This window comes from Stegostoma tigrinum, chromosome 8 (assembly GCF_030684315.1).
Source record: "Stegostoma tigrinum isolate sSteTig4 chromosome 8, sSteTig4.hap1, whole genome shotgun sequence".
NCBI classification, from domain to species: Eukaryota; Metazoa; Chordata; class Chondrichthyes; order Orectolobiformes; family Stegostomatidae; genus Stegostoma; species Stegostoma tigrinum.
The window spans coordinates 58,649,980-58,677,314 of NC_081361.1; the positions used below are offsets into that span (position 1 = coordinate 58,649,980).

The 27,335-nt window shown below is 40.0% G+C and overlaps 1 protein-coding gene across 2 annotated transcripts in view; it reads right to left on the minus strand.

Annotated features, from left to right (window-relative positions):
- The window catches only part of tm2d1 (TM2 domain containing 1), an 86,833-nt gene that overhangs the window by 48,958 nt on the left and 10,540 nt on the right, over window positions 1-27,335 (minus strand). For both annotated transcript variants that reach the window (XM_059647921.1, XM_059647920.1), the window contains exon 4: window positions 21,228-21,319. In XM_059647921.1, the coding sequence (XP_059503904.1) occupies window positions 21,228-21,319 (92 nt within the window). The remainder of the gene's footprint in view (window positions 1-21,227; window positions 21,320-27,335) is intronic.

A 27,335-nucleotide genomic window follows, 5' to 3' on the forward strand; every position in this document is an offset into this window, starting at 1 on the left:
GTTAGCACACAGGCAGGCAGTTTTGGCAAAGATAAGGAGGCTTTCAATAGAGCTTGAAGAAATCTAGTTAGAACTGGGGGTGGATGGTGCAGCCACTTGTGTAGCATACTGCTTAGGTGTGAACATCCTGAAACTGAAATACAGGGGCTACATTAGAGAATTCCTCAGCAGTGACAACAAAGACAGTCTTGTTGCAATGACATCAAATGTACAGGCATAGACAAAAGATTAGCAAACCATAACAAATTGAGAATCAAGGTCCAGGCAGGCAGGGGAATGAACAAGTTTTATTCTCATGGCAAATTAGAAGGGAGTGGTGAATGAGGCATACAAAAAAATAATTGTCAGCAACCTTGCCATGAACCGTTAGAGAGGTCACTGGAAATTCAGAAGGCAAAGGACAACCTGAATGTGACAACTATTTATGTGGAAGGAGAGAATTAATAGGATTAGAAGATAATTCACTCAGGTGAAAGAGCCAGAAGATCTGAGACCGGGGATGAGAACTCTCTTAGTACAGTGGTCGAGTGTCGGGCGGGGGGAGAAAACATTATGTTCTGCAAAGAAACTTAGTTTAGAGTTAAGAGGAGGCTGTTGGACAAACACCATCTTGAATGAGAGGTGAAGCATTCGCACATGAAGACGAGTATCAGGACAAGGTGTGGCTTGGTTACAAGCGCCATGCAACCACAAGGGGGAGTGAGTACATTGTAGGTAGTAGAAAAGGCAGCCATTGGGAAGGCTCAGGTAACAGCCAAAGCATTATCAATTGCAAGCTTTCAGTCAATGTTGGGAGATTGCTACCATCATATGCCCAGTTGACATGTGAATTGAGATTCTGGAAAGAAATACCAAAAATGACAGTGACTTTTCATCTATGGGCAGAATCTATACAGAGATAGATGCAGCGACTATTGGTGAAGACTTTTTCTCCGCCACAAAGGATGAGTTCATTAGGAGGGCGAGCGAGAGAATGGGCTAATTGAAGTTCTTGTTCTTAACGCAACAATGGGTGTGTTGATCCTTCAGGAAATGCCAAATTACAAAGCTTTAAATGAGTAAATATGTTTCTTATTAGGCTATGAAGGGAAACAGCAAAACCTATTGTAAGGCCAGTCCTCATTTCAAAAGAAACTGAAGTTTTACTCACTGAAAATAAACGGTTGGAAAAATAAAAAGTAATTAATCCTAAATAGAAGCCAACAAGGAATTACTTTTTGCTAAATCCATGTTAAAGTGACAAGACTGTACATCATCATTGCTGTGAAATTAGAACATAAGTGGCAAAACTTTCTTGGGGCATTTTATCTTGGTGTCACTTTGAAAAGTTTGCTGCGCTGGGTATAGAAATTTCTCCTTGGTATGGAAGACATTTTCTTTTTTAAGACTATCTTGGCATCATGCAAATTGCTGCATCGTTCATCGAGCTTCTTTTTCTTGGGGTCAAGGATGACTTGATTCCACTCTAGTTCTGAGATGACTAGTAAGATCAAAGTGTAAACCACAGACTCAGCCACATGCAGAGTGGTTCCTGAAGGACTCGGTAGATGAGTTTTACTCGAAGTTGCCACACTCCTTCCAACACCTCAATTTTGTCTTCGTACATGCCTAATTAAATTTCCTCATGTGCTCAATGCCTGCTAAAACAAACACACTCCATTCCAACAAGTCACAGCTAAGCAACTTCCTTTGAGTCAGGAGGTATGTTTCTGATCCCTTCAGGGTTGCTGTGAGGGAATCCCTAAAATCACTTCCACTGTCTTCCCTAGAGTCTTCTGTGGTGACCTAGTTGCAAGTACAGCATTTGAACTGGGATGCCTAATGTCAGGTATAAGAGTAAAACATCCTATTAGGTGGAGTGAGTAAAGCCTGGATGCTAGGCATGTTGGCTTCGTACAGTTTATGTAGAGCCACCTTTCTTGCCATCAGAGTTGGAGGATCTTGAAGGCACCACTGACGGTATTCCAATGCTTCAACTTGTCTCCTGTATGTCGTCAAAGTCTCCAAAGCACATAGCAGTGCTGGGATCACTGCTGTCTCAAAATCGTGACCTTACTTGAGTATGAAATCCTGTCCTTTGTAACTTCTTGTCTTGATTCAAAGATATTATTGTACCCCCAAACCTAATCTCACCTGCTCACTCCAGTATTATAGTTCCCTTTACCCAAATTAACACATATGGTGCAAAGCTATGACCCCTGTACAATCCTTCAGAAACACCATGTGTCTTTCACTTGCTGCCAATTTAAGGACAATATTTTAGTCGTACTGTGACTTTCATCTTCCAAGTGATACTGATACATATCACAATAGTACTTTCAATCATACATGCCTTATTTTTGCAAATAAATCCTTTGACAGAATTTGATCGAATATTTCCTGAACATCCACAATATCCATATATGCATGTACATCAGCAAAATATTGTGTTTGCTAGAAAACTGCAAAAATAAAAAAATTCTGTTCAATATTTCAAGTTTTTTTTGTTTCTTTTTCGAAGTCACACTAATCTGTAACAGCTAATGACTCATTCACTGGAATTCATGTAGATTACAGTGAGGTATGATATACCCTGAATAAATCATTTTTTTCCTTCTGATAAAATAAGACTCCATTCAAGTGATCAAATACACTTAGAAATGAGATTCCAGCAACCTTCCTAAAACTGGGTTAATTTGACCGACTTGTAGTTATCGACTTTCCCTCCCTCCAACTTTTAAATATTAGGAGTGAACACAGATTTGAGTGTTCCAATCCAAATGTCCTTTCTTTTAACTACTATAACTTTTTAAAAACCTACATTAAATGCATTGTGATCCTTCCAATGACCTGGCTTTAGTTTTTATTGGGCTGCTGGCATTGTGCTCGTCTAGTCTTCTGAAAATAGGTACAAAGTACTCATCTGTCAAGTCTGCTGATGGGTTGGAAGCAGTTCAGAGAAGTTTCTGTTGACACTTTCCTGGGATGAAGAGCTTATCTTATGAAGAAAGGTTGAATGGGTAAACCTTTATCCATTGGAGCTAGGAAAAATGTAAGGTGATTTCATTGTGACATACATGAGCGTGAGAAAACTTAATGGGCCAGATTCTGAGAGGATGTTTCCCTTTAAAAGAGGGACTAGAAACAGGGAACACAATTTAAGAGGATTCTGTGTCTTTGGAGTTCAACTCCAGCAGGCAGGGTCAATAAATGCTGGTAAGTCAAAGGCAGACAGATTGTTGAACAAAAGCAAAATACTGCGGATGCCGGAGAAACTCTGCAGGTCAGGTACTGCAGAGAAACAGAATTAATGTTGTCACTGCGGTTTGACTCTTTCCCAGAAGTGAAGGGTCAAACCAGACTTGAAATGTTTCTTGCCACAGAGAATGCCAGTGTGGCTGAGTTTCTTCACCATTCTCTGCATTGTGGATAGATTCTTGTTCGGTAAGGAAGTTATCGGGGAGATGGGAATGTGGTATTAAAAACATATACAGATTAGTACATGATCTTATCAAATGTTGGTGCAAACGTGAGAGACTGAATGGTCTATTTTTAATCCTATTTTGTTTGAAAGAGGCGTCCCTTTGAAGACAGACAAGAAAGCAAACATTTTCATTTGTCTGTGGAATTCTCTTTAGAAAATAGTGGAGGCTGAGTCAATGACTGAAAGGAAGGTTCAGTTACGTGTATGTTGTTAAGACAAGGGAGTTAACAGTAATGTGGATTGACAGGAAAGTTGAGTGGAGACCACACCTAGATCAGCCATGATCTTACTGAATGGCACAGCAAACTTGGAGAGTGGAACAATGATTCCTGTACCTATGTGTTTCATATTTCTTTCAGTCTTTTTTTTTGCAACTCATTATTTTTGTAACTTTTTTGCCTCTTAGACCTTCCATCTGCTAGATTTTCATTCTCCCATATTTATGTGATAGTAGACAGATATGAAAGAAAATACAAAACAGGAACACAGAGGCAATTTGGCCCTTTCGAACCTCAGCCACCATTCAATGTAATTGTAGCCAATCATGCACATCAGTGCCCTGTTCCTGGTTTTTCCCTTTAGCCCTGAAGAACTGTATCTAATTCCTTCCTGAAAACAAACAAATGTTTTGGCCTCAGAGATAGTATGAACAGCAGATGCTGGAGAATCTGAGATAACAAGGTGGAGAGCTGGATGAACATAACAGGCCAAGGAGCATCAGAGGAGCAGGAAGGTTGGCATTTTGGGCCTAGGGTCTAGGCCAAAAACATCAGATTTCCTGCTCCTGTGCTGCTGCTTGGCCTACTGTGTTCATCGTGCTCTCCACCTTGTTATCTTAAGTGTTTGGCCTCACCGACTCTCTATGGTAGTGAATTCCATAAGCTCAACACTCTCCAGGTGAAGAAACTTCTCATCTCAGTCCTATATGGCCTACCGAGTATCCTTCAAGTGTAACTTCTGGTTCTGGAGTACCCCATCAGGAGGGACGTATTGCATTAACCCTGTCTAGTGCTGTTACAATTTTACAGGTTTCTTTGAGATCCACCTTCATCCTTCTCACCTCAAGCGAATACAATCCTAATTGATCTCCTCATACATCAGTCCTGCAATCCCACATATCAGTCTGGTATACCTCATTACACTTCTTCCATAGCCAAAACATCCTATCCTAGGTAAGGAGACCAAAACTGAATACAATGTTCCAGGTGTGGTCTCATAAAGGCCGATACAATGAAAGCGAGACATCTCTGGCCCTGGAGTCAAATCCTTCTTCGATGAAGGTCAACATACCATGTCGTCTTTGCTACCTGCTGCACCTGCATGTTTAGTAAATACAAAAACAGGAAACTCAATTTCTGAAATGCGTACCAACCTAATTAGTCAAGCAGTGTGTTGGTAAGCTGACAAGAGTGGATATATTATTAGATCTAGACATAATTAATGAAACAGTTCAGGAATGGTGACCACAATATTATCAGGTTTAAGAGGAGGTCCATATAAACAAATAGGGAAGAAAAAACTGACAATAAATTTTTAAAGGACTAAGAACAAACTACCTGACAGCAAAATGGAATGTGAAATTGCAATATAGGGCTGTAGAACAAAGTGGAATGTAAGAAGAAAACACAAAAACAAACCGAGCAAGCATTTCTGATTTGAAAGAGAAACTAGTCACAGATTTATGAACATTCTGGACAACACAAGGTTAGAAGTTATTTAAAAATGAAGTCTATAATGATAATTTTGTAAGTGAGAGAACTGTATTATTCTTAGAAAGGTAGCTACTCAAGTTGGATTGTAGTGAAAAATTCCAGGAATAAGGGAAAGTCAGGATCAACATAATGAAGTGATACAAGTAATCCAAAGTAAAGTTACACAAGGGAAATAATTTTAAGGCATGACAGCTCAGTTGGTACAGTGGAATGTGTGGCCTGGAACAGGTGCGAAATTATGGATCCTATCGCTCGTGTACATGACTAGACACACAGTAAATGCTGCCAGCTTAAGAAACTTCAGCTGTGGACCTCAGTGTTGGGATTTGTTGGGCCGAACTGCCTGTTTCCACACTGTAGGGATTCTATGATCTAAGGGTTCAAAATTCAAACAGGAGAGCCTTGCATAGGCTTTCAATACTTACAGTTGATAAACCACAAGTACCAGATGAAATACGTTCAATAATATTGAAGGAAGAGATATTGGAAATTACAGTACATTGGCCTTAATGATTCAGTCTTCCAAAAAATCACAGATGCCGCCAGACAACTAGTGGTAGACTAATTTGTAAAGTTTGACGACATGGGATGGAGGTGAAACTGCCAATTGGATACAAATTTGGTTTAATGGCAGGAAAGAGTGGCGGTGGAGCCTAAAATCCAGTAAGTCATCAAAATTGTGCTTTTTTCATTGATGTGATCTGTGTATGATTGGCTGGGCTAGCATTTATTGCCATTCTCTTGTTGCCCTCAAAAAGTGGTGGTGAGCCGGCTTCTTAAGCCGCTGCAGTCCACTTCGTGTAGACACACCAATAATGCAATGTTTTCAATCATTTATGCGATGTAATTGTCCGTGTCTCGGCCAACATGCATTGCCTATCGCTAATTGCCCAGAAGTCAGTTAAGAATCAACCAAATTGCCATGGATCTGAAGTTGCATGTGGCCCAGACCAGATAAGGAGACAGATTTCCTTCACTAAAGGAGATTGGTGAATCAGACAGCCTTTTCCAACAAATGACAATGTTTCATTACACACTTAATTCGAAATTCTTTATTGAATTTACATTCCACTATCTGCCATGGCGGGATTTGGACCACGTCTCCAGAACATTTGCTGTTTATGGATTAATAGTCTAGCAACAATACCACTAGGCCATAGTCTCCCTGGTAAGGATGTCCCTGATGATCAGTGCATCCAGAAACGTTTAAGGATATAGAATAGGCCATTTAGAGATGAGGAGAAATCTCTTTGCCCAGTGTGTCATGGAATTCTTTGTCACAGAGTTGGATGATCAGCCATATTCATTTGAATGGTGGGACAGGCTCAAAAAGACCAATAACCTACTTCTGCTCTGACTGTCTCCGTTCCTGTGTTCAGGACAGATGTCCAGTGACACGAAAAAAATGGTGATATATTTCTGAACCAGGAATGATGAACAGCTTGGACAGGAAGTTGTGGGTAATGGTGTTTCCATGAACCTGCTGCCTTTGTGCTTCTAGACGGTAGCGGTTATGAGTTTGGAAGGAGCTATTTATCAAGCCTTGGTTAATTTCTGCAGTGCGTTTTGCAAATGGTACTCATGTTACCAAGTATCAGTGGTGGAGGAAGTGAACGCTTTGTGATGAAGTGCAAATCAAGTGGGCTGCTTTGGCCCTGGATGGTATCAAGCCGCCCGAATGTTTTTTGGAGTTGTATGCACATGCATCCAGCTATACGGGGATAACTCCATCACACATCTAACTTGTGCCTTGTAGTATGTGGGTGTGCTTAATAGAATCAGGAGGGGAATTGCTTGCTGCAGCATTCCTAGCTTCTGACCTGTTCTTGTAGCCAATGTATTTATCTGGTCAGTCAAGTGCAGTTTCAGTTCAATGGTAACCCCCCCCCAATTGTGTTGATCGTGGGAGATTCACAAACTGTAATGCTCTTGAATGCCCACTTATGATGGCCAAAAATCTTTGTTGGAAATGGTCACTGTTTAGTACTTGTGGTGTAAATGTTACACATTATGGTCAGCCCAAACCTGAATGTTTGATACTTGCTGCATGCAGACATGGACTGCCTCAGTATCTGAGGAATCAGAAATGGTACTGAACATTGGGTAATCACAAGCAAATATTCTCAACTACGATGAAGGAATTTAACTCATGAAGCAGCGGGAGATGGTTGGGCAAAAGGAACTCTGGGGAAATGTTGCACAGATGTCTTGAAGCTAAGTTGACTGACTTCTAACATGCATAGCTAACTTCCTTCGTGTTAGGCACGACTCCAACGAGTGGAGACATTTCCCAGATTCCATTGACTCCGATTTAGTTCAGGCTCTTTCAAGCTACATCCAAATCAAATACAGCCTTGATATCAAGGGCAGTCACGCTTACATCACCTCTAGAATTGAGCTCATTTGCCTATGTTTGAATGAAAATCGCAATGAAGTCAGGAGCTGAGAAGCCGTAGTGAAACCCAAACTGAGGCAATGAAAAATTATTTCACTTGTCACACCAGCGTCATCTGCAAAGCCAGTTTACTTAAAAAGTACCTTATCAATTATGGATAGGACACAAGTAGATCAGGGTTGTAATATCAATTCTACTCCCTTAGAAGAGAAAGCAGTAATTTAAGGGTGACATATTTATAATTAAATAAAGCAACCAGGTGTTCTAATTAGAATGTGGTATCCCTTGTATAAAGCTGTAATATGGGTAGGTATCAACTATCTCTACAGTCAGGAAAGCAGGCATAGTTCTGTCTTTTCCAGTACCTTATTTCAGTTTTGTCCTTTGAAGAATTGACTTCTTCAAAAATCAATGACATGAATCGGTAAATATATGACTGAGTGCACAATACACAGGAAACAGAATTAATTTCAACACTCTGCCCTTTGTGGTTTACAAGAACAGAAGTTGTTTTATGTATAATACATGTTTGTTCATGCTTGATGTATAATCTTATGCTTCACTTAAAATATGTATTTCACATTGTTATTGAGATATATTGTTGGGTTGAGAGCAAACATATTGCCCTTGCTCAGTCTAGACATCAGATTCATGGCAATGTGATTTGACTCCCAACAGTTCACTTGAATTAGGATGGCTAGTCTCTCAGTTGTAGTCATCCATAATTTAAAAATCTAGTAATAATAAAACCAGATATATATGCATACATTATTTCTTGTGGCAAATCTAATATCCTGATCAGTTAGCGAGCATCAAAATCCTATTTGATAACACTGCATTAGAAGCGGAACAATTCCACAAAACTAAACAAAACCTTGTAATCATAATCGAAGGTCTGCAGCACCACAATATCCACTTGTGAATGTTGGTGGGTGATCAACAACTAATGGAAAGATGAGGCTCTATCAACACCTCTAACTTAAATAACGGCAGAATCCAGTTTGAGGGCAAGGGGGGAAGGGTGAGGCACTTAAAATCATGCTTAGTCAGAGGTGTGAAATGGATGTTAGCTGAATAAATACCTGCAATCCAAGTGTCACTACAATGGCAGATTGCACAAATTACGGTTGTGTTCCCTGGCATTAAGGTGGTTGTGAAGTGATTTCGTCCAAATTGAAGATAATAAAGGGAACAGAGTGTGCTTAGAAAGCAACAATTTCCATTGGTTGAAAAGTCTAACAAAATTAGATCAGGCTTTTCAGAAGCTAAATTCGGCAACATTTGTACATATAAAGCGTGGCATACGGTTTAGAAATCTTCCAATGGCAACTGATACTATATGACTTGTAAATTTCAAATGGAAGAAAGTTAGATTTATTACATAAATGTATTCAGAGATATTAAGCAAAATTTGGCCATGGATCAGCCATGATCTCACTGAATAGTGGCAAAACAGGCCCAATGAGATAAACAATGTACTCCTGTTATTGTCCTAAGATCTGACAACTTCCAGAGATTACTAACATTACTGCTGCAACAACCTTTGTCAATTTGATTCATTTCACATTCCATTAAGAAATTGAGAGTGCACTGGATACTGCAAAGGGTACAGACTTTGATAACATTCCCACTGCAATGCTGAGGACTTCCGAGCTACACCCAAGTCAAAGTAAAAATACAAAGGGCTGGAGAAACTCAGCAGGGCAAACAGCACCTGTGGTACAAGCAAGAAAGTTAATATTTTTTAGTCCAACTGCACACCTTTGAAGCTAGCCAAATTATTCCAGTCAGAGATTGTAAGGACTGCCAATGCTGCAGTCAGAGATAACAGTGTGGAGCTGGAGGTACACAGCAGGCCAGTCAGCATCAGAGGAGTAGGAAAGTTGACATTTCGGGTCGGGACCTTTCTTCGGAAATGGCCAGCTATTTCTGAAGAAGGGTCCCGACCCAAAATGTCAACTTTCCTACTCTCCTGATGCTGTCTGGCCTGCTGATTTCCTCCAGCTCCACGCTGTGTTATCCCAAATTATTTCAGTACAGCTTCATCACCAGTTTCTAACTAAAAATTATAAAAATTGCTCAAAGGTCTCCAAAAAGCAGAAAAATTCCAATCTGGCCAATTACAACTCTATCAGTCTTGTCTCAAGCAGAAGCAAATTGCTGATCTGTTGACATAGCTGCAGATATTTATATGGGTTCAGGGCAGATGATTAGACTTGCTTCTTGAATATTACTTGTCACTTGTATGGTACAAATGTTAGTTGCAACTTATCAGCCCAAGTCCGAATATTGTTTAGCTTTTGCTGCACCTGATCATCTGATCATCAGAGAAACTGCAGATGGAACTGATCACTATAATCATGATTGAACAACCTCACTTCAACCTTATGACGCAGGCAAGGTTATTCTCGAAGCATCTAAGGTAAACAATTGCCAATAACTGCAATAATATTCCATTGTACTAGGTGTGACTCTGATCAGCGGAGTCTAGAGTTTTCCACCCGATTCTAGTGACTCCAGTTTTGCTAGCACACAGATGTCACACTTGGTCAAAATACTAGCTTGATATCAAATAACACAGATCTCATCTCTGGAGTTCAGCATTTTTGGTCTACACTTGGATCAAAGCTTTCAAATAGTTTGAGTGTTCATGACAGAATCAAAATTGAGCATTAGTGAGTTAACTGGTGATATAGCATTGTCAGGAACATGTTCTTTTGCTTTCCTGACAATTGAAAGTAGATTGATTGGAGTTGTCCTACATCTTGCAGACACAGCAAGACTGCACAATTTTTGTCACTTACAACATTGGCATCAAATGGACAACTGTACTGGAACAACTTGTCAAGAGGCACATGTCTTCAGTGCTTTAGCAGAATGTTGACACATTTCATACCCTTCAGTGCAATCAGTTGTTTCTTGATACCACATGTAGTGCATCAAACAGTCTGAAATTTAGCTTCTGTAATGGTGGAGGTCCCAGGAGGCAGTAATAGATAATTCATTTGTCATATTTCTGGTTGAAGATAGTTGGAAACATCTCAGAAGAGAGCTGCCTCTTAAATTCACCTACAGGGCCCTGCCAGCATTAAGGATGGAGGTATTCCTGGAGCCTCCTCTACCTGTTGATTTAGTTACAATTATTTATGGGCAAAAAGCTTTGTTTTGATCCATTGATTGCAGGATCGGGACACTTGTCTTGTGGCATGCTGTTCCAGTTGTTTTGCAGGCATTCTGTCCAAAATACACGTTCACCAGATTGTTAACTCATATTCCTGGTGCTGCTCCCAGCATGATCTCCTACATTCCTCAAAAACCAGGAGTGGTCTCCTGACTTGCTATCAATGGTGAAGAGACGGATTTTCCAGACCACGATATTAAATGGTGACAGGGCATGATTTTGCTGCTGCTTATGGGTCTCCTGGCCACATGGAAGCTCAGTTTGGAGCTGCTAGTTTTGCCCTAAACCTATCCTATTAACTGGCATAGATGATGATGGAGAATACCCTCAATATGTAAATAAGAATTTGTTCCCAAAAAAACTGAGGCAGGACCCTGAGGTAGGGTGGTACATGTTACTAAGCAGGTAGGTTCCTTCCCTGTGGTTGACCCAGTGTAGAGAGCTCTTCGGATCTAGGATTAATGTTGATGACCACTTCACAGCTGAATAGTACTCTATTACTTTTAAAAGGTCTGTTGATTGTGTCGGATATACCCAATGATGATGATGGCTGAATCTGGAAATGTGGACTGGAGAGGTGAATGAATTTTGATATGATTATGCCAGGCTATTGCTTTTGTAGTTTGTCAGCATTCTTTCCCAATTCTGAATTAAAAATCCCCAAATTATGATGGAGGGCTTTGCCAGATTGAATGGGGAGGATGTACTTCTCTCGTGGAGACAGCAAAGAACTGCAGATGCTGGAGTCAGAAACAACAGAGTGTGGAGCTAGAGTAACGCAGTAGGCCAGGCAGCATCAGAGGAGCCGGACATTTGATGTTTCACGTCAGGACCCTTCTTTTGAAGAAGGGTCCCAACACGAAACGTCAACTTTCTTGCTCTTCTGTTGCTGCTTGGCCTGCTGTTTCTCCAGCACCACTCAGTGTTATCTGTGTCTCTTTCAATGCTGGTGTCTAGGTCAATGTCAAATGATTAATCAGATTATCTTTTACTGATATGAAAAAAATAGTTTATTTTATCTTCAAGTAATTTATGTTCATTCTGAAACTTGTCTAAAACACTACCATCTATCCCAACTCTGGGCCAACTGAACTGAGACATAGTGGCTGACTACTCTGGGACCCTCAGAACAGGGATAATTTTTAAGAAACTCTGTATATTGCAAGAAGGCGGCAGAGCTGCAGTGCCCTCTATCTACACGAATGCAGAACTAGTTATTCTGAATTGTTCAGTGCAACATTGCAACATACGTCAGAATTATTAAAACAAGAGGGACTTTTGTCCTCGTGTGTGTGTTTAGGGTAAAGCTGACAGTGCACAAAGTGTTCCAAACAAAAGATGCAGTTTGTATATATTTGCTGTGCAGTTGTAAACTATAAGCTAGTCAGCAATAAGAATTCAATGATCCTGAAGTACTATTTTCATTAAGTTTGATGTTCAGACAAAGTGATGTTTGACAGCTCCAGGAACCATTCTACAAACAGAAGGAAGTAAAACTGTTAATACATCAATACCAGACAGAACAAAGTGTAGAGCTGGATGAACACAGCAGTCCAAGCAGCATCAGAACAGCAGGAAAGCTGATGTTTCAGGCCTAAACCCTTCGGGAAAAGGGTGAAGGAGGGTCTAGGCCCGAAACATCAGCTTTCCTGCTCCTCGGCCTGCTGTGTTGATCCAACTCTACACCTTATCTCAGATTTTCCAGCATCTGCAGTTCCTACGATCTCGGAAACAATATGTCAATACCTACTGGAAATCTTATTGCCTGTATATCTTATCTGCAAATAATGATCCAATTGATAGAGTTGTAAAGTCATGCAGCATGGAATCAGACCTTTTGGTTCAATTCATCTGCACTGACCAGACATCCTAATCTGACCTACCCCATTTGTCAGCATTTGGCCCTACCCCTTTAAACTCTTCTTACCGATATATCCATCCAGATGTCTTTTAAATGTTGTAACTGTACTTGCGTGCACTTCTTCTGGCAGCTCATTCCAGACATGCACCACCCTCTGCATGAAAAAGTGACCCTCAGGTTCTTTGTAAATTTTTCCCCTCTCACCCTAAACCTATGTCCTCTAGTTTTGGACTCTCCCACCCTTGAAATTGCGATATAAAATATTAAAATTGCTTTAAAATACAGCAAAAGGTCTTTTCTAAAGCGGGTATAAAGGAAGCGAAAGGACTAATTTGAAGAGTAACAGAGATTTTTATCTACAGCCCTGACAGTATTTATCTGTCACTATATAACACACGAATGATTACTTGTTTGTTATCATAATGTTGATTGTGGAAGTTTACTATGCACAATTTACTTGTTTTTCCTACATTACAATAGTGACTACTGTAACAATGATGTGTGTGTGTTTAATATTTTAGAGCTGTAGCTTTAAATTTACAGTAAATGATGGATTCATGCAGCTCGTTCTCAAGTCTGTCATTGAGTAAGCCTGGGTGATCGGATTACTGGAGATCAAAAGATGGTTTAGATTATTTTACTGCAAAAACAACATGTAAGGAATTTATTCTTGGTTATTATGGCAGCAGTTTCTGGCTTTGCAATGAGTAGTCTTTGTTTCTCCTGAAGTCCAGAAAAGTAGGACAAGGTTGGAAATAGTTATACTTTGAGCTGTCTATTAGTTCGAAGGTTAAAAGGAGTTAGGATCAAAGTTAGCTAAATAGCAGTTCTATCCAGATGCAAGGCAAATGCTTTCTATAATGCCCTGAGGAAGATGACATACAAAACCATTTTTGAGGCCAGGATACAGCTTGCCCTACAAATTGACAGACAATAAAAGGTGGCAGCTTGGATTTGCAAGTTACCATACCCAGGCGCAGGTAGGATATGATCTCCATTCAATGAGATGCATCCGGCAACCTTCAATAGATCCAGAAAATTTGTCCAAGCATGACCAAGGGCAATGTAAATCATTAGAACAGGTTTTATTGCCTGTGGTGAATTTAAGAAACTCTGAAAACTGAAGAAAGTAGTTGGTGATAGTACTCAAAATTATTTCCGGGTAATAAGGGGATAGAGGAATCCATTGAGCACTATTACTACCTATTCACGGTTTGCTATAAGGACTAAAATTCTATTGAGAATACAATGGATCATAACTATTTAAAAGAAAACTCTCTCTATAGCTTGAAGTACAAGTTTGTTATATACCATAAACGTGTTTAACCTTTGGGCTTTTGGTGCACTAACATTTTAAAACTGGGAACGCTAACGTTAGCTTTTTCAACAGTTAACTACAGTTTTGAATCTCTTTTGAGAAGTTGTCAGTCTCCAGGGAGATTGTTACACAACAAAGCAGAAGTTGTTCACTGATGTAAAACACTTCCAGCTATCTAGTGGCTGTGGAAAAGACACTAATTTTTTTTTCTCTTTTGTAATGGGGTATAAATAACTTTGGAGCAAATAGTTTCCAATTCCAATAGCCACCCAATTATTTAAATCACAAAGATGTTTTTGTGGCTAGTTGGGGGCACGGTATCAGGAGCGTGGAAAATTTAGAAGGACCACTGCTGTAGCACAATTAAACAGTCTCCAGTTTGCAAGCAGGTTTTATTCTATGGTCCAATCACAAGTTGATTTGCATGCCAGTCGGAACACAATGTAGGACAAAGAAGAACTGCGCTTTTTAAGTACAGGAAATATTCTTATGTCACGTCTTTGAAACTACAACCATAAATGGGATCGGTTCGTGTGTACCAATGTTCATAAATCACGGAATTGTTTCTATCTAGGTAAATTCAAGGGTTCCAATTAAACACAGAACTTGAAATGCACTTTGATAACAACATTTCTAGTTAAAATCAGAGGTTCTCTTTTCAAAGCAGTCAAAATGAAGAAAGTATTAAAGTTTAAAAATAGTTACATAATACAGTACAGCACAAGAACAGTTGGTTTACTGTCTTTTAAAATCTCCAACTCAGGTAACTAACAATGGACATAGTGGGTGGTCCACATGTATCATACAATTTTACTCCATATGTTCGATCATTAAAACTTCCTGCTTTTGGCTACAAATGACTTCAACTATTGCTTGCTAACACTGGTCTCTTATTCAGATGCCAGGCTCCAACATGCTGAGGAGGTACACATTCATGCAGTTACCCAGATTTCCAACACCATTCTTTTCTCATATGTGGCAGGATCAGTTGGTCAATACGACCAATTGGTTGTGGAACAATAACTGCTTTTTTGGTTGCCTTATGTTAACAGGCAAGGAATTTTGTCATAGTGTTTCTGCCTTATTCTGTAGAAAAAATTGTCTACATTTGGTATTGAGGTAGAGAAATCTTCAAGCTAACCAACTGAAACAGTAAGCAATGTGCCAGACCATGAAGTTACAGAATTATCTAGTCAGAAAATAACCCAAATATTTGAAGTATTCAACAAAAAAACAAGGCAAAATAGAAAATGTTGCATTCTTTATCTTGTTTGCTGAAATGCGTAAACTTTATCAACTCGACTGCCATCAACTTAAAACAGATTCAAATTCGCAATTACAATGAAACCACCAACATAATTAAACTTGAAAGAATACTTTTTCCAAAACAAATGATTATGCTATTGGATTTGGAGATTCACTCCTCCACTCCAATGATCTACCTTATCCGATGTCACCTTGTATATGTTAGCAGTCAAAGACCTAGTGAATCTCTGCTATGACTAACATAAAAAGAAGCCACTTCATGCTAGAATGATTTATGGATGTTCAGACAATGTACATTCTGTCAAGACCGAGTAATACTGGGATTTCTGGTTCTTGGAGTTCTTGTACTAGTTGTCGGGGAGGGGGTTGGTGTGTAGTGAGGGCAGCATTACTATGCCGACTGAGGGGACCTTGGTCTTCAATTATTTAGATTTTCCCGGCTAGTGAACAAAAAGCCTTCCTCTGCGAAATGGTGTGGTAGTCAATGTGCAATGTGACTTCATGTTAAAAGAACCGATATACAGGCATCTCCCAGTGTCTCGAAATAAATATCAGGACTCTCATGGACAACCTCAGCAAGGCCTCAACATTCCAAAGTTATCTTAACAGGGAAATTCTAGCACATGACATCAACCATACTGCCTTGAGGAAAGTGAGGTAAAGATAAAGAAATTAACTGCCAAGTTGATATAGGGGTGATGCATGGCTGTAGGCATTGAAAGTGGTCGGGACATATTTGATTAATTCAAAATAGAGAACTGCTCAAAATTACAAAGGTAGGCAGGACCATTACAAGATGTGCAAAGCAGGTAGTTGTTTAATCTTACAAAGAAACAATTGCCTGAACAGAATGGAAACCTGTTTTAAAACCATTAAGGGAACCGGATCACACTAATGCACATCGGGTGGTAACTCAGAAAACACTGCTCAGAAATAATGACTGTAAACAGAGAATCTTGAAACAGAAAGAAATAATCACATTGTTGTCAGCAAACACTCACTTATGAGAATGAATGCCCATCTAAGAAATTCAGAGTCGCTGGTCATATGGGTCCTTGAATGGCTGATGAGGCCCATCCTCCAGCCCCATCTCTGAACACACATTTGGTAGGTGTTTCCACAAAGTGGACTTGGTCCTTGGCCCTGAGATCAACGGCATTCCTTCCTCTGTTTCCTTTTCCATACTTCCTCTTGTCAGAATTCTCAAAGAATTGTGTCTGTTCATACATAGGTTCCTTGAAGTTGGTTTCTTCTGAACAACGGTCTTCCACATGTTGACGTCTAAACCTATGTTGCATTTCCTGAAGGAAGCTTTCAGGGAGTCTTTGAAATGATTCCTTTGTTCCTGTCTTGCTCAATGCATTTCTAGAACTGTACGAGAAGGATTAGCTTTGGATTGGATCTCAGGCATCCTAAACATAACCCAGTGCAGTTGGTTTTAGATGATCATGGTCTTGATGATGGTACTATCAGCTTTTTCAAGCATGCTGATGTTAGAATGTCTGTCCTCCCTGCTGATGCAGAGAATCTGTCACAAATAGCATTGATGGTACCTCCCTCTCAAGGCCTTGAGGTGAGGTGGTGTCTGTACATAGTCCAAGTTTTACAGCTATATGAGAGTCAGAAAGATGGTCGCCTCTTACATCAATGTCTTAGCATCAGTACAGATTTCACAGTCCTTGAAAACTCACATCTATAGGCATTGAAAGGCGGTGCTCACAGATTGTATGTAGTGCTGGGTCTCTCACTGATGACAGTTGGCTTGCCAGGTAGGGAAATGCACCATGTTTTGTCATGATTTCCCTGTTGACCTCACTGAGGGATGGACAGAACTTGTCCTGGGATAGGGAGATATAAGACATTAGTCTTATTAGGATTGAGGCTGAGACCAATCCTTATGTATGTTTCTGCTAAGATATTAAATAGTCATTCAAGATTGACTTCTGACAGTGCAGAGATGACGTTGCCAACTGCATACTGAAGTTCGATGAGCAATCACAACAATGTACGTAAAAGTATAAGACTGTTGATTTGTGGCATGTGGGCGTCGCTGGCTGGTCAGCTTTTATCGCCTGTCTCTAGTCGCCCTCGAGAAGGTGGTGGTGAGCTGCCTTCTTGAACCGTTGACGTCTACCTGCTGAGGACTGACCCACAATGCCATTAGGGAGGGAATTCCAGGATTTGGACCCAGCGACCATGAAGGAACAGTAATATATTTCCAAGTCAGAATGGTGTATGGCTTGAAGGGGAACTTGAAGGTGGTGGTGTTCCCATGTATCTATTGCCCTTGTTGCTCTAGATGGAAGTGGTTGTGGTTTTGGGAGGTGCCATCTGAGGATCTTTGAAAAGCTTATGCAGTGCATCTTCTAGAAAATATACACTGCTGCTACTGAGCGTCGTTTGTGGAGAGAGTGGATGCTTATGGATGTAGTGCCAGTCAAGTGGGTTGCTCTGTTCTGAATGGGGTCAAGCTTCTTCAGTGATGTTGGGGCTGCACTCATCCAAGCAAATAGGGAGTATTCCATCACACTCCTGACTTATGTATTGTAGATGATGGACAGGCTTTGGGGAGTCACGAGCTGAGTTACTTGCCACAGTATTCCTAGCCTCTGACCTGCTCTTGTAGCCACTATGTTTATGTGGTGGGTCCAGTTGAGTTTCTGGTCAATGATAATCCCCAGGATGTTGACAGTGGGGGATTCGTGGATGGTAACACCACTGAATGTCAAAGGGTGGTGGTTAGATTATCTCTTATTGGTGATGGTCATAGCCTAGCACTTGTGTGGCATGAATGTCACTTGCCAGCCCAGGCCTGGATATTATCCAGATCTTATGTATTTGACTACGGACTGCTTCAGTACCTGAGGAGTCGCAAGTGGTGCTGAACAATGTGCAATCATCAGCAAACATTCCCACTTCTGACTTTATGAGGAGGGATGGTCATTGATGAAGCAGTTGAAGATGAATGGGCCGAGGATACTGCCCTGAGAAACTCCTGCAGAAATGTCCTGAAGCTGAGATGGCTGACCTCCAACACCCACAACCATCTTCTTAAGTATCCGGTATGACTCCAACCACCCGACTTTGCCTCCCAATTCCCAATGGTTCTAGTTTGCTAGGACTCCTTGATGGTACACTTGGTCGACTGCAGCCTTGATTTCACTTCACTTCTGGAATTCAGCTGTTTTGCCCATATTTGAACCAAGGCTGTAAGGAGGTCAGGAACTGAGCGGACCTGGCAAAACCCAACCTGGGCTGTAATTTACAGATATTTTTTGTAAATGGAAAATCTGTTGCATTTTCAAGTGCCATGGTCATGGAACATGGGCACAGCAGGAGCCTGATTAGCCTTATCCCAACTGGAATTTTCAAATGAGACATAAATACAGTAAGTCTCTTACTGTTATGGTCATGTAAGCAATGGTATACTGTATAAGAATGCTAAAAAAAGTCTTATTTTACCAAGTGATCACCCTCAAGCAGCATCCCAGTATGGTTTTTGTAGAATAATGCCTTTGCCTTCTTTTACCCTTTAACTGTTTCCATTCAACTATTGTTTAAAGCAATTTAACACTGAGCAAGGATATGGTGGGCAACAGGCATTCAACTCAAAGAATAAAGTGGTGAATACACTTTCTTCAGGAAAGCACTGACTCACCCCAGCCCAAAAACAGAACACCACAGTTATCAGAGTGCATGCTCTAAGTGTAAAACCACAGTCAAAGCCAAAGGGGGATTCTGTTCCATCCTTGATCACTCATTGCCCATTTGAGACTAGCCAATTTTCTTGAGTGTTTCCAACACCATTGTTTCAAGGGCAGCAATCAGTAGCAGTGAAAAGTGACAGCAGGAACCTCAATGGGATGGGTCCAAGGGCTCTGAAGAAAAACTGTTTAGTCATCACCTCATATTTCAACCCAATAATGCTCAACAAATGGGAGCTACATCGCGTCCAGTGACTGGTCTGGACTCTTATCCATTATCAACAGCTTATAGTGTGAAGATTCTCTCAATTTCTCAACATCAATATTATTTGATGAGATTGGCCAGGAGATCCAGCAACCTTTAAATCACAACAGCAAAGTGTTTCTGAACTGGAAACCATGAAAGCGGACTTAATAAAGCAAGTCTACAAACAAAACAAGTACAAGATTCATCAAAAAAAAGGACATAAAGAGGAGGTGGGTGGAAAAAGCACTGGAAATCCAGCAACATGTCAGTAGTCACAACATGTATGGATTCTCAGTGTGGTCAAGAATACCTACCACCCAAACACCCAAGGATTGACACCAGAGACAAGAACAGAACTGCACATATCATGGACAAAAAAAATAGTCCCTGGGTAAGGAAAGCTTCGAGGATTCTTCAACAAAAACTTATCCTTGACTACATTCCACCAGATGTTAATTGCCACCATCTCAGCACAACTCCAGCGGCGGAAAAAGCCATTCAATTATTGAGAAACTACAAAGTTAACGTGTGATGGAATTCTCATCGAAGTATTAAAGCGTGTTGGAGAAGCTTTCTTTGTACAAATACATGACCTCACTGTACTCATCAGGAAAGAGGAAGCATGCTGGATGAAGCAAAGTTGTTACTTTCATCAAGAAGAAAAGGTGGCGATAATTTCAGAGAAGTCTCCTGCTATGGGATAGGTCACTGCAAGAATCCTGTTCAACCACCTCCTCTCCATGGTTGAAGAGTTCCTAATTCTGTTGATGAAGAAGCTCAGTGGATGTCATCTTCTCAGCAAGCCAAATTCAAGAAACAAATGTCGAACAGCAGCAACCTCTATTCGAGGCCACCTTTGATTTCATACAGGTCTTTGCCTCGGTCATCTGGGAGCAATGGCCTGAAATTTTGATGCCCACAGAAATTTATTACCATCGTCAAACTGCTGGAAGATTGACATTGAAGCTGTGAGCCTTATACATGGATCTACAGACCCAATTCAACTGAAAAATGCAATCAAGCAAGACTGTAATTGCACCAAAGCCTTTTTCCTCACCACAATATTCTATCCCAACATTATGAAGCTCTTGACCAGGACTGAGTTTCTCTACAAGACGAAAGGGAAACTGTTGAACCTACATTGCCTCCAGTCTAAAACCAACATCACCTCAACTTCCATCATCAAGCAGCAGTATGCAGAAGCTGTTGTATGTGAACACTTGAGGACCGAGCTCCAAACCATCGTCAATGCATTCACTGAGGGATGCGAAAGAATGGGCTTTAGGCAAAACATCGTAGTCCTTGACAACATTGCTCCCACTTTGCAAAGTTGTACCCCTGTCAAGGCCAAAGATGAGCTATTGGATAACATGAATCAATTCTCATACTGTGGAAGCACCTTAGCGAGGGCAGGCATTGATAACAAACCTAAGCCACCACTGTGTGCCAGCACGGCCTTCGGTCTTCTCAGAAGGCTTCAGAGGAAAGCATTAGTTCATGTCAAAGTCCCCAAACTTCAAATTCAAAGTCTGTTCGGTTGTGGTGTCACCAACTGTCCTGTGTGTGTTGGAAAGATGGACAATATAAAGCAGACACCTCGAATCTTGGGAGAAATATCACAAGCCTTTTACGGTACTTACACCAAATTAAAATCTAAACAACCTTGTTTTATAGTGTGAAGATGTTCCAAATGTGTCCTGGGTTGATTATTTCAACTTCCAGAAATTGTTACCCGCCTTATGCATTTTGGAATACCTTTCACTATGATAGGATGTAATCGATATACTAACTATAATTTCTAATGCAAACCATACACGTTTTATCAGTTATTTTCTCCATTAAGCAAATTTAATTTACAAACAGCAGGTGGCTGAGACTAGAATGGACTCCAGACTAAACTTGATTAGACAATGAAATGAGAATAAGAAACCTGTGAAGTTTTATCTTTTGACAAACTTCTTTATGATCAATACATAAACCACTCTTTAACGGGCAATTTAATTAGGTGTCTTATGAGTTACACATGCATTTAACTTCCAGATAGCCTGATGGCATTTGAAAACATTGAAATTATACTTGCCCAATGCTGGATATCCTAAGTAGAATCGGTCTGCTCCAAGCCATCCAAGGAATAATGAAAGGGCCACTGCCACTTTATAAGAGTAACCAGATCTTTAAAGAAAAGAAGAAAACAAGAAAATTCAAAACAGATAATTTTATGTCTGATAAAACAGTCACAACAGGTAAGCAGAAGGTATGGTATTCAGAAACATTCTGCTGTACTTTGTATGTTTTAACTGAGGGAATCTTCTCGTTAAAAATGTGGCAATGCAGCACAACTGTCTGGCACAGATTTGCTAGGATATAGATTTGCATCCACTTATGGACGAAGGCGGCAATTTAACCCATCTTACTTCACCCATTCAGAAGAAACTTTCACTCCTGCCTACTTCAATCCCATACCCTCCATCACTGTCACCAGTACTGTTTCTTCAAATGTTTCCAAGATTTTCCCTCCAGCCAGAAGTTAAGTAAAAATATTGCTTACCACCTGAAGGATGAATCACCTTCTTGTGCTGTCAAAAAATTACTTCTTACCAGTTCAAACACAGTCCCCATTTTAAAGGAACAATTTTGATTTCCTTTTCCATATCAATTACCATATTGCACATATAAGACCACTACATCTAATAAAAGAAGCAGGCAATTCAGCCCATTGAACATTGTCTGCCATTCAACGAAATCTGACAATCCTCAGCTCCACTTTCCTGCCTTTTTCCCAAAACCTTCGATCCCCTTACTAATCAAGAACCTATCTGTTTTAAATACTTTCAATGACACGGTGTCCACAGTCTCCTCTAGCAATGAACCTGATTCACCTTCCTCTGGCTGAAAAAAATTCCTCATCTCAGTTCTCAAGGGTTGTCGCTTCACTCAGAGTGCCTAGTCTTAGCCTACTAGTGGAAACAACTTCTTTACGTCTACTCTATCCAGACCGCTTGGTATTCTCCAAGTTTCAAAGAGATCCTCCTCATCCTTCTAAACTCTATCAAGGGCAGAGACAGAATCCTTAACCATTCTTCATACGGCAAGCCCAGAAGGGGAAGGAACCTTTCTGTATGTTACCGAACAAGTCTCCCAAGAACTTTGAATGTTCATACAATGTTGCCTCTCATTCTTCTATACTTAAGAGGACAGGCCCAATCTAAATCAACCTCTTCTAACCTGTCATAAGACAGTCCCTCCATATCTGGCATCAGCCTAGTGAACCTTCTCTGAACTAGCTCCAATGACAGTATATCTACTGATGAATTAGGAGACCACAACTGTTGATAGTATTTCAGGTGTGGTCTGACTAGTGCCTTAAATAATTTTAGCAAAACTACCTATGTCTATACTTGATTCTTTTTATATAGAGACCAACATTCCATTTGCCTTCCCTATCAACTGCTGAGCTAGCTTTTGGACCGATGAGTGCCTTGCATAATTTTAGCGAGCTACCGACTTTTATAGCCCATTCTTTTGAAATAAAGACCAGCATTCCACTTGCCCTCCCTATTACTTGTTGAACTTGAATGCTAGCTTTTCATGATTCATGGAGGAAGACTCCCAAATTCTTCAGTTCTGTAGTTTTGTGCAATTTTTCTCTATTTAAATAGTATTTAGCTCTTCTCGTCTTCTTATTGAACTGCATAACCACACAATTCCCTATATTATATCTCATCTGCCAAGATTTTGCCCATTCAGTAAACCTGTTTACACTCCTCTGCAAACTTTATGTCATCCTCACGATATTTGCCTTCTTCATCCAAGTCATTAACATACATTGTCAAGAATTGTGACCTCAGCTCTGATCCCTGCGGCACATCACTTGTTACAGTTTGCCATTCTGATAGTATCCCTTTCGCCACTCTCCTCTTATTGTTAGCCAATCCTCTATCCATGTTAATACACTACATAGAACACCAGGGGCTCTTACTAAGTAGCCAAATTTATAGTACCTTATCAAATGCTGTCTGAAAATCCAAATATATTACAGCCAAAAAATCCCCTTAATCTATTCTGTTAGTTACCCTCTCAAAGAATTCTAGTTGACTTGTCAGGCATGAGTTCCCCTCTGTGAAGCCATGTTGACTCAGTCATTTTGTGTACTCTAAATGTTCTGGTATTATATCCTCTCTACTGTTGCATCCAATTCCCCTCCCATTCTATCACACAACATTCTGACTACTTGCTCTACCTGCATACTAACCTTCTGTGATTCAAGCTTGAGGACACCCAAATCTCCCTGCATTTCAGAGCTCCGCAATCTCCTATCATGTAGATAATATGCTTTTTCTATTCTGTCAACATGAACCATTCACCATTTTCTCACTTCTTACTCCATTTGCCAGATATTTGTTCACTCACTTAACATATCCCCATATCGGCTCCCTATGACCTTGTCACAATTTACATTCCAACCTAACTTTATGTTATCAGCAAATTTAGTTACGGTAACTTGGATTCCTCTATCCGAATCATTCATTTAAATTGTAAACAGTTGAGACCTAGCCTCTGCGGCACATCATCCTCAATGTTTTACTACCTGTAAGACCCATCTATACTTTCTCTATATTTCCTGTACCAATCCAATTGTCTATCTATGCCAGTATTTTACCATGTACCTGCTGCAAAGTATTTATTGAAACCTCTGCCTAATCTTGGTTCCCCATTACTTCTCCAGCCTTGTATATCTCGATCACTTCGCACTCAGGACAATATACTCCTTACACACTCACGCCTGTGGCCAAATTCGGCCCCAACTCCATTTACAAGTTTGCTGACAACACTACCGTTATAGGTCAGATCTCAAAAAATGAGACAGAATACAGGAAGGAAATACAGTATTTAGCAGCATGTGTAAAGGCAACAATGTTTCCCATTCTGGGGAAGGGTCACCCAACGTGAAACCTTAACTCAGATTTCTCTCCACGGATGCTGCCAGACCTGACGAGCTTTTCGTGTAATTTCCGTTTTTGTTTGATTTACAGCGTCTGCAATTCTTTCAGATTTTAATGCCTCCGTCAATGTCAGCAAAATGAAGGAGCTGGTCATTGACTTCAGGAAGCAGAGTGGACTGCATGCTCTAGCCTGCATCAATGGTGCTGAGCTGGAGATGGTCAAGTGTGTCAGGTTCCTGGGAGTGAAGGCCACCAACAATCTGTCCTGGTCCACCTATCTCAATGCAATGTCAAGAAAGGACAACAATGCTTCTACCTCCTTGGGAGGCTAAGAAAATTTAGCATGTCCACAAAGACTCTTAGCAATTTTTATAGATGCACCATAGAAAGCATCCTACCTCAATGTATCAGCGTAGTATAGCAACGCTCTTCCTAAGACTGCAAGACACTATAGAGAGAGTTATGAACAAGGACCACTCCATCATGCAAACCAGCCTTCCATCCATCTATACTTTCGGCTGACTTGGGAAAGCAACGGGCCTAATCAAAAACTAGTCCCATCCTATTTCGTCATAGAGAGGATATAAAAGTTTGAATACATGTACGAACAGATTCAAGGACAGCCTCTTCCCCACTGTTATCAGACTTTTGAACAGACCTCCCAAATCTTAATGTTGATCTCTCTCACTGCTCATTTCCTGCCACTGTACTCTGAATGTTGATGCACTGTCTATAATGATCTGCCTGAATAGCATACAAAACAACATTTTTACATGATAACAATAAATCTAACTCAAATCTGAAAGTAGATTCAGAAGCAAAAGAGGAGAAGTTATAAATGGAAGGCAAAAAGAAAAACTAGTACATGTCTTTGCAAGGCAGAGGAAACAAAAACTTGAAAATAGCTAACAAGGGGGTGCTAAATGGCATGTATTTCAAATGTATAATGTTTAGGAAATTGTGTTTTGCTTTCTTACTGAGACTGGTTTCAGGGAGATTAAAAAAGGGTCACAACATTGATTTTAATAAATGCTAAGGCTATTACGGTGGAAGCATGCCAAATGCAACCATATGGATTGAACTGAAGAATAAAAATAAGGGCAATTGCACTGCTGGGCGCATACAGGAGACCTACAAGCAGTTAGAAAGAGAAGAGGAGCAACTATGAGGACAAATCTCTGAGAAATGCCAAGACAAGACAATAATTAAGAGAGATTTCAACTATCCAGAATTAACAAAAATAAAGTAGCATGAAAGATATCGAAAGGACAGAATTCTTAAAATTCATTGAGAACTTCTCAGAATCAACAGGACAGGGGTCAGTTCAGGACTTAGTTTTAGGAATGAAGCCAGTGCAGATGTAAGAGGTATTAATTGGAATCACTTTATTGGAAATTAGTTAGATTTATAGAAAAAAAAATAAAGTGACCAGAAATGTACATTCACAACTGGAAATTTAGTTCAAGTGAAGTAATTTGCAAGTAACTGGACCTCGCTGCCTAAGAGGTGAGAGAGGTTGGAACCTGCTCGACATTCAAGAACTATTTAAATGAGCACGTGGCAGATAGAGGTCAATAATGACCTGTGTGACGAAATACATTTGGGGAAGGCTAACAATATGCAATAAATGTCAAAATACCAAGCAGTGCAAAGAAAAGTTCAGGACTTGGAGGTACACATCACCTGATCTCCAAAAAGGGTGAGAAAAGCTGGTAAGATGGTCAAGAATGCATTTGAATTTTACTGAGCATGACACTGAAAAATCAGAATAGAGACTTTATGGTGGAACTGAATAATAATCTAAATAAAAACTAAAAAAACTGTGAATGCTGCAAATCAGGAACAAAAACAAGGTTGCTGGAAAACCTCAGCTCAGAACTGAGGAAGGGTCACTGGTCCCAAAATGTTAACTCTATTTTTTCCTTTACAGATGCTGCCAGACCTGCTGAGCTTTCCCAGCAACTTTGTTTTTCACGAACACAAACAATCTGTCAAGGCCACAATCGGTTTGTGCGTGCAATTCTGATTTGCACAACAGCAAAGATGAGGTTGCGCTTGAGAAATTACGAAGGAAATTGACAAAGATGTTGCCTGGACTAGAGAAGTATAGTTAAAGGAAAGGACTGAACAAGCTATGGGCATTCTACTTGGAACACAGAAAGTTGAGGAGAGACATAATTTTATTAATATAATGAAGGATCTTGATAAACTAAACAGGAAGATCTGATTTCTTTAAAAGTTGCAGAATCTGGGAGAATGGATTTGGCGTTAAAGTACAGAGGTTGAGAGATTTAAGAAGTTTTTTCTTTCACTGAGGTGATGTAGATTTGAACTTATTACCCAAAGGATAGTACAACTAAAACCCTCAAAATTCAGGAAGTACTTGGATGCGTATGTGAAGTGCTGTAACCCACAGGATTATGAATCAAAAGCTGGAATGATTCAACCAGCATGATCATGACGGACCAAATAGAAATTCATTGCTTGCAAAGAGGCTATGACTTTTTCTAAGCACTTTTGAGAGCATGAATCTGGAAGAAATTTCCAATTGAACACATTTAGAAACAGACATAAATTTACGTATGATTCTATGAGGCAGCATTACATCATCATTTCTATAGAGCATTATGGTATGTTTCCTTAGTTAACAGTTATAACAGACACAGTTAATGAATAGTTAAGATGGATTCAAAGAAACTAAGCTCTGATGTCAGTTGTATGGGCAACTAACCTAATGGGAATGAACCAGTCAGTATCAAATCATGAAAATAACATTCACAACATGTGTCAAAGTGGACCTAATTACAATCAGGTAAAATTATTTCACTGCTGTCACGCTGACAAGTTAACTATTCAACTGCTAACTGAATTCATGACCGTAAGTGTCTGAACCTCAAACATATGCCTGCAGACGCAGGGTCAGAATCAGTCGAGGATGCAATGGTGTGATAATGAGCATCAGGCAGTATGATACTCATGGCCACAAAAGTTTTTAACTAAGAAATTAATTTATTTAAATAGCACTAACTACCCAATGATATACAATCAATAGTTTACTTCTGAAGTCCAGTCAAACATGGCAGTCAATGCACTTAGCAAAACAGCATTTGGAGCTTCACAATGACAGTAAATGCCCCTTTTCAAAATTCCAAAGAAATGAAGATAAAATTCTTGCTGAATTCTTACACAAGAAAAACAATTAATTAAGTCTGCCAAGTTGACCAATACAATTATTGCCTGTGATT